This window comes from Barbus barbus (assembly GCF_936440315.1).
Source record: "Barbus barbus genome assembly, chromosome: 29".
NCBI classification, from domain to species: domain Eukaryota; kingdom Metazoa; phylum Chordata; class Actinopteri; order Cypriniformes; family Cyprinidae; genus Barbus; species Barbus barbus.
In genome coordinates, this window is record NC_136757.1 from 26,305,966 (window position 1) to 26,315,198 (window position 9,233).

The 9,233-nt window shown below is 35.6% G+C and overlaps 1 protein-coding gene across 1 annotated transcript; it reads left to right on the forward strand.

Moving 5' to 3' along the window:
• The first annotated feature begins 478 nt into the window (after positions 1 to 478).
• On the forward strand, positions 479 to 8,235 carry LOC306848945 (cyclin-dependent kinase 20-like). The gene is made up of 8 exons (XM_079383736.1): positions 479 to 750; positions 1,065 to 1,178; positions 3,584 to 3,772; positions 3,857 to 3,978; positions 4,542 to 4,604; positions 6,886 to 7,009; positions 7,111 to 7,266; positions 7,347 to 8,235. The coding sequence occupies exons 1-8, from the start codon at positions 676 to 678 to the stop codon at positions 7,536 to 7,538; spliced, it is 1,035 nt and encodes a 344-aa protein (XP_079239862.1). The 5' UTR covers positions 479 to 675; the 3' UTR covers positions 7,539 to 8,235.
• The last annotated feature ends 998 nt before the right edge of the window (positions 8,236 to 9,233 follow it).

The window sequence follows — 9,233 nt, forward strand, 5'->3', positions numbered from 1 at the left end:
CTGTAAAATTATCCTCAAGTGTCTGTAAAATTACACTGTCACTAACAAAGGATTTCTTATGGTTATTTGGCTCATAGGTGAACCTCAAGGATTTAGAAAATGGTTAAATGTATGCATATGGGGGGGAATGCGTTCCATTCAGTTATAGGATATCCAAGGTAAAATTATTTTACTCCCGTGTTGATAACATAAACCTAGAGGCATTTTTTCGCTTCAAAATCATAATAATTCAAATAAGCGCACTCGATTATGATTGGTCTGTCCAGACCAGCGCTGAGAAAAGTAACAGGTGCCACCTGACATATCCCTATTTCTACCAGAGCTGTTGAGAAAACTAAACAAATTATACTAATAATATATACATTAAAAATAGAAATTATCTTTGCTTTTTTGTAAAAAAAATATTTTGTACGTTTTTATGTAAAAAAAAAAAAAAGAAAATTCAGTACGTGGTCGTTTTATAAAGCTTTTTGTCTTCATTCGCTTGCCGTACACAAACGATCTCCATGGCAACTGCTATTCGCCTCAGCGGATGATGATCTCTTCGAAACGATCGTCCTGCTAGCAATTGTTTTCCTTTTATTGTAATATTTTGTTCTGTTTTGGTGAATACTTGCCAGTGCGTGAACGGGAATCAAAGACACATTTCTGCTTCGCTAGCTGTGTAGTCGTGGAATGGATCAGTACAGTATTCTGGGCAGGATCGGGGAAGGAGCTCACGGAATTGTTTTCAAAGCCAAACACATCGAGGTAAGACTGGACTGTTCTCGGTTTATCTATATTAATCCTGTGTTAGGATTTTTTTTTATTCTCATATCTATTTGTTATTTTATTTTATTGCTAGTTTATTTCTGTATATATGTTTACTGTACTTTTCTATTTGTATTTTTGTAAACTTGAGGTTTTTCTTAATTTTGTTGGACAATTTGTTGGACAGTCGTACAATACATTTCACTACATGTCGTACTATGTATGTATATGTATGTGACAAATAAAATTTGAATTTGACTTTTAATGACAGAAGCTTACAAAAGCTGTGTACTGCGTTATCTCTTTATGATCAGACAGGAGAGACGGTGGCTTTGAAAAAAGTAGCTCTGCGGAAACTCGAAGATGGAATTCCAAACCAGGCCCTTCGAGAAATCAAAGCCCTCCAAGAGATCGAGGACTACCAATGTGTGAGATATACTGAGCTATACTGTGATATACTGAGATGTACTGAGCTATACTGTGATATACTGAGCTATACTGTGCTATACTGAGCTATACTGTGATATACTGAGCTATACTGTGCTATACTGAGCTATACTGTGCTATACTGAGCTATACTGTGATATACTGAGCTATACTGTGCTATACTGAGCTATACTGTGATATACTGAGCTATACTGAGATATACTGTGATATACTGTGATATACTGAGATATACTGAGATATACTGAGCTATACTGTGATATACTGAGATATACTGAGCTATACTGAGATATACTGGGATATACTGAGATATACTATGATATACTGGGATATACTGAGATATACTATGATATACTGAGCTATACTCACTGTGATATACTGAGATATACTGCGCTATACTGAGATATACTGAGCTATACTGAGATATACTGCGCTATACTGAGATATACTGAGCTATACTGTGATATACTGAGCTATACTGAGATATACTGTGATATACTGAGCTATACTGAGCTATACTGTGATATACTGAGCTATACTGAGATATACTGCGCTATACTGAGATATACTATGATATACTGAGATATACTGAGCTATACTGAGATATACTGGGATATACTGAGATATACTATGATATACTGAGCTATACTCACTGTGATATACTGAGATATACTGCGCTATACTGCGCTATACTGAGATATACTGAGATATACTGCGCTATACTGAGATATACTGAGCTATACTGTGATATACTGAGCTATACTGAGATATACTGTGATATACTGAGATATACTGAGCTATACTGTGATATACTGAGCTATACTGAGATATACTGAGCTATACTGAGATATACTGAGATATACTGTGATATACTGAGCTATACTGTGATATACTGAGCTATACTGAGATATACTGTGATATACTGAGCTATACTGAGCTATACTGAGATATACTGTGATATACTGAGCTATACTGAGATACTGTGATATACTGAGCTATACTGAGATATACTGAGATATACTGTGATATACTGAGCTATACTGTGATATACTGTGATATACTGAGCTATACTGTGATATACTGAGCTATACTGAGATACTGTGATATACTGAGCTATACTGAGATATACTGAGCTATACTGAGCTATACTGAGATATACTGAGCTATACTGTGATATACTGAGATATACTGAGATATACTATGATATACTGAGCTATACTGAGATATACTGAGATATACTATGATATACTGAGCTATACTGTGATATACTGAGCTATACTGTGATATACTGAGATATACTATGATATACTGAGCTATACTGTGATATACTGTGATATACTGTGATATACTGAGCTATACTGTGATATACTGAGCTATACTGAGCTATACTGTGATATACTGAGCTATACTGAGCTATACTGAGATATACTGGGATATACTGAGATATACTATGATATACTGTGATATACTGAGATATACTGAGCTATACTGAGATATACTGGCCACTGAAGATTTACAAAGGTTTTGTTTAGTAAAGTCAAGATAAACTCTTTTGCTTAGAGAATAGAGAAGCCCATTTGCTTCACATAATAAAAATATTTGGGAAAATCATAATTAGCACATAAAAGTGGAAATTATGACATACTAAGTCATACTTTGGTTATGAAAAGTGAAAATTATGGCAAACTTAAGACAAAAAATTTGAAAGTAAAACTTTAGAAAGAGGTTTAGAACTTAGATGATTATGAGATTATTACATAAAAAGTCTAAATTATGGCAGTCATAATTATGAGATATGAAGTCAATTGTGACATAAAAAGTCATAATTATAAGATGAAAGTTGACTTATGAGATCAAAATTATGACAAAAAGTCTAAATTATGACAGATATATGAAAGTTAAAAAGTTAAAATTATGACATGCTCAGTCATGACTGTCATTTATGAGGTGAAGTTTTTTTTATGAGATATTTACGAGACATGAGTCTAAATTTAGATAGTCGTATCATAATTATAACATACTAAGTCTTAATGATAGGGTATTTTATGAGATGAAAGTCAATATTATAACAATTATGAGACAAAAATGACACTATGTCATAATGACAAAAATTCATATTTATAAGATGTAAGTCAAAACTATATAGGTTGAAATTATAAAAAGTCATAACTATAACAAAAAGTCAAATCTTTTGTCACAATGATGACTTTTTATGCCATAATTTCAACTTTTGTCATAATTGTGACTTTTTATGCCATTTTGATTTACCAAAGTAAGATTCTTTATGACAGAAATGGGTTATTTGAGTAACTGGGAATCCATACAGACATTATTTATATTTTCGTTATTTGATCTCATTATTTTATTTGTATTTTGATCATCTCTTTAGGTGGTGAAGCTGAAAGATGTCTTCCCTCACGGCACAGGCTTTGTGCTGGTGTTTGAGTACATGTTGTCAGATCTGTCGGAAGTCATTCGGAATTCCCAGCGTCCTCTCACCGCATCCCAGGTCAAAGGTTACATGATGATGCTGCTGAAAGGAGTGGCTTTCTGCCACGAGAACTCCATCATGCACCGGGTGAGACTGTGCTCCTGATGCCATTACATTTGTCCTTCACTGTGATCTGTCCTATATATGTGCTTCACGTGGTTTTGTGTGTAGGATCTGAAGCCTGCGAATCTTCTAATCAGCTCGACGGGTCACCTGAAGATCGCTGACTTCGGTCTGGCCAGGCTGTTTTCTAATGAAGGAGATCGTCTGTACAGTCACCAGGTGGCCACCAGGTGATCATTTACTAGAGCTTCTGTCAAGCAAGCATTGAGCTACATTGGTCCTAGCTGTGAGTTTCAGCTACAACATAGATCATATGTGATCCTGGAGCACAAAAACAGTCATAAGTCGCTGGGGTATATTTGTAGCAATAGCCAAAAATACATTGTATGGGTCAAAATAATAGATTTTTCTTTTATGCCGAAAATCATTAGGATGTTAAGTAAAGATCATGTTCCATAAAGATATTTTATAAATTTCCTACTGTAATTATATCAAAACTTAATTTCTGATTAGTAATATGCATTGCTAAGAACTTCATTTGGACAACTTTAAAGGTTATTTTCTCAATATTTCGATTTTTTTGTACCCTCAGATTCCAGATTTTTAAATGTTGTATCTCGATCAAATATTGTCCGATCCTAATAAACCATACATCAATGGAGAGTTAATTTTTTCAGCTTTCAGATGATGTATAAATCTCAATAACATTTTGTTTTTTTTTAAAGACCCTTATGACTGGTTTTGTGGTCCAGGGTCACATATGACTAAAAATATTAGTTGTGCTGTGTTTCAGATGGTACAGAGCGCCAGAACTTTTGTATGGTGCTCGGAAATATGATGAAGGAGTTGATCTCTGGTAAGAAATTGTGGAATCATTTTTTCCAGTCACCAACTTTTTAATATAATATTTCAGTGATTATTATAAATGAACTATGAATCAGTTTTATCCATTTCTATCCATTTTACAGTTAATTATAATCACTCTTCTTCTTAGCGTTAGAAGAATAATCCAATGTGTTAAATTTAAAAAGTCTTTAAATGTGAAATGTATAGTTTAAATTTTTGTATGTTTTCGATTTTTTTGGAAATTCATTTTTAACTAAATTGTGTCAGATTTAAATGGTAAAAAAGTACAAATTATATTCAAATGAGCATTAAGGCAAATATTTAGATGACTTACTACAACCCCAATTCCAGAGAAATGCAATAAAACGCAAAATGTAATAATATCAAGAATCTGTGATTGTTCATTCTCTTTACTTTTTATTTAATTTACAAAAGTACAAAGAAAAGATTTCCAAAGTTTTCACTGACCTACTTAAATGTATTTTTTTTAATATATCAACAAATTTTGTTTTTGTGGGCTGCAACACATTCCAAAAAAGTTGGGACAGAGGCAAAATAAAAGTGAAAAGGTTATAGAATAACTGTTTGAAACAGTTCACAGTAAGCAGGTGAATTGGTAATAGGTCAAGGTATCATGTTTGGGTATAAAAGTCTTACAAAGGCAGAAAAGTCAAACAAAGCCCAGGGGCGGACTGGTCATCGGGAGCACCGGGAGAATTCCTGGTGGCCTGGCAGCCAATTTGGCCCGCTGAACAAATTTTGCATGCTCCGCTCCTCCACGCGTCTGTCAAAAAGATGCGAGACTGGAGAGTGGAGTGGAAGCGCCCAGGTGGAGCAGAGAGGCAAAACTGTCCTGTTCAGGATAACCTGAAGGTTGTGGGTTTGAGTCTCAGGTCCGGCAGGGATTGTAGGTGGGGGGAGTGAATAACCAACACTCTCTCCGCCCTCAATACCACGACTGAGGTGAGACCCTTGAGCAAGGCACCGAACCCCCAACTGCTCCCCGGGCGCCGCAGCATTGGCTGCCCACTGCTCCGGGTGTATGTTCACTACTGTGTGTACTCTTGGATGGGTTAAATGCAGAGCACCATACTTGGCCACACACCACTTCCCTTTCCCCTTTCCCTTTCCCCTAATATTGTGAAAAGATTCAGGGAACCCAGAGAAATCACAGTGCATGTATGGCAAGGCAGGAAACCTCAGTTGAATGTGCTTGACCTTTGAGCTCTCAGATGGCATTGCATAAGAAACCGTCATGCTGCGGTGTTAAATATAGCCACATGGGCTCAGGAGTACTTCAGAAAACCACTATCATTTACCACAGTCTGCTGCTGCATCAAGAAATGCAACTTGAATAACTGTTACTCTAGGAGAAAGCCATACATCAGTTCTATGCAGTGATGCTGCCTGGTTCTCTGGGCCAGAGCTCATCTCAGATAGTCAGAAAGACTGAAAATGTGTGTTCTTCTCAGATGAGTCCACGCTTCAACTTGTTTCCAGAAAAAATGGATTTTGAGTTCTCAGTCCCACAGACCAAAGGGACCATACAGACTTTCATCAGCGACAGAAGCAAAAGCAAATGTCTGTCATGGTATGGGGTGCAGCAGAGCAAACAGCATGGGTGACTGGAGTCATATACAGAGACATTGTACAGAGACATATACTGCCATCAAGATGATGTCTTTCATAGGAAGTCTATGGTTATTAGATCAAGACAATGCCATCTCTTATTCTGCATGTGCTACAACAGCGTGGTTTCGTAGAGACAGAGTGAATGTGTTAGACTGGCCTACCTGCAGTCCAGATCTGTCTCCTATTGAAAATGTATGGCTCATCATGAAAACGAGAATCAGACAACAACAATCACAGACTGCTGAGCTTCTGACAAAAATTTGTTTGCAGAACTTTAAAAATTAGTATCCTCAATTCCTAAACAATTATACACTGTAATTAAAAGGACACAGTGTTAAACGTGCCTCTGTCCCAACTCTTTGGAGTGTGTTGCAGCCATCAAAATCAAAATTTGTTCATATTTACAAAATGCATTTACGTTGGTCAGTGAAAACGTTGTAAATCTTTTCTTTGTACATTTGTCAAGTAAATAAAAGTTCAAGAGAATGAACAAATCACAGATTCTTGATTTTATTGCATTTTACAAAATGTCCCAACTTCTCTGGAATTGGGGTTGTAGTAGTTCATTTTGGGAATTGTCTTTCCTCAAGTGTCCACTAGATGGCACCAGTGCCTATTCTACACTCAGCAGTGTGTGTGTCTCTTCTGGCTTGTTTCAGGGCAGTGGGCTGTATTTTTGGGGAGCTGTTGAATAACTCTCCACTTTTCCCAGGAGAGAATGACATTGAGCAGTTGTGCTGTGTGTTACGAGTGCTGGGAACTCCCAACCAGAAAGTTTGGCCAGTGAGCTCTCATTTACATTCCCTATGCCTGTTAATCATTACAGTTTAACATGACACACAATGGGGGAACTTGAATGTTTTTCTTATGATGATCCAATCTAGGAAATAACAGAACTACCAGACTACAATAAGATCACGTTCAAAGAAAACCCCCCCATTCCTTTGGAGGAGATCGTGCCTGACACGTCACGTCAAGCTGTGGACCTGCTGAAGAAGTTCCTCGTCTATCCGTCCAAACAGAGGATCAGCGCTAGACAGGTGCACATTTGAAGTTCTGTACGGGTTCATTCAGTCATGTACATCGAAGAAGACTCATAATGCACTGTCTCTCTCCTCAGGCTTTGCTCCATCCGTATTTCTTCACAGACCCTCTCCCAGCTCATCACTCAGAGCTGCCCATCCCTCAGCGTGGAGGAAAGCACTACAGACAGCGCATGCAGCCCCCTTATGAATTCACAGTGGATCGACCTTTACACGAGAGCTTGGTGGACCCGAGTCTGATCCAGAGACATGCGTGGAGCTGTTTATGACAGTGGTATGAGCAGAAATGTTGGGCTTTGTACTTTGTTTCACACCAGGAAGTGGCCCATTAAGTCATACACATTTATTTCATTTTTTAAGGCTAATGAAAAAAGAAATATATTTTTTTAAATTATATGTTATAAAGCACTGTTATACAGGAATAGTTTTGCTGAATATACTTTTACTTTTGATATGTGTTTAAATTTCATAAAACATGTTCAAGAAATAATCAATTATGGGACAACAAGGCAAAATTATTACATAAAAAGTCATAATTATGACAAAAAGTCAAAACGTTTGTCATAATTATGACTTTTTGTCATGATTTGTCATTTCTTGAGGATGAAAAAAATAAATAAATGTGCAAATTATTTCTTATAATGCTCTATTATACAGGTTATATAATGTTTCCGTTTTGTTGAGTATACTTTTAGTAAACTGTCAGATGACTTAGATTTACTTTTTTGTGATAGGTGTTTAAATTTCAAATTTCTAAATTTCTTTTTAAAGAAATAATCAATAATGGGATGAAAATTCAAAAATATGGCATACTAAGTAAGTCATATTTATGAGATGAAAGTCAAAATAATGAGTCATAATTATGACAAAAAGTGAAAAAACATTTGTCATAATTATGACTATTATGTGATGTCATGATTTGTCATTCGTTGATGATGAAAAAAGAAATAAAATATTCAGATCATTTTTTTTGTAAGGCTCTATTATACAGGTTATATAGGTTATGTTTCAGTTTTGCTGATAATAGTTTTAGTGAACTTTCAAACGGCATGTCTAACTGTATTTATATATACATATTTCCATTTCAGTTTACATGCTATTTGTTACAGTACACATTCTAGAGGAGTAGCATATTTGACTTGATATCATCTCAAGGTGTTTTACTTACTCCACTTCAGAGGAATTGTAAAATGAGAATGGGAAAAAAAAAAAGATTCTTCCTTTTTCCTCAACGACCATTAAGCTTATCGTTTTACACCGGTGTAAATGAGCTGGTTTTGTTTTTATTCAGTTAGGCACAGCTTTATATGATAATGTATGTACCAGAACAGGTTTGTTCATGTAGTTTAGTGCCAAAGAACAAATCTCCAGGTAACAAGTTTTCAATCATACACTACCGTTCAAACATTTAGGGTCAGTTGCATTAAAGTGATCAAAAGTGAAAAACTATGCCCCGGTTTCACAGACAGGGTTTAAACCTAGTCCCAGACTAAAATCTAAATCTGAGCTGTTTCAACTGAAAAAAAAATATCTCAGTGCCTTTGTTTTGTCTCAAGATGCACACCAGTAATGTTTTTTTTTTTCTAAGGCACATTTATCAAATTTACTTAAATTGAACTATATGGCCTAATCCAGGTTTAGTCTAATCCCTTAATATTCTTACGATATGATTAGGGTTTGTTTTAGGGTTACTTGCATGTAATTATTCATAATTTATTGTTATTACAATAGTAAGTACATGTAACATGTGTAACAAGGACACATTAAATAAAGTGTCACCGAGACTTCTTTCAAAACAGTAAAAAACCATCTTAAAACGTCTGAGCATTAGTGTACATCCCCTGTTATATAGTTAATAATAATAGGGAAACATTCTTCCTTTCAAATGATCGTTACATTGTTGAAAAGCTGTGAAGGAAACTAGTCTTATCACCGAACATGCAAACAACTAGTTTCTATTAATA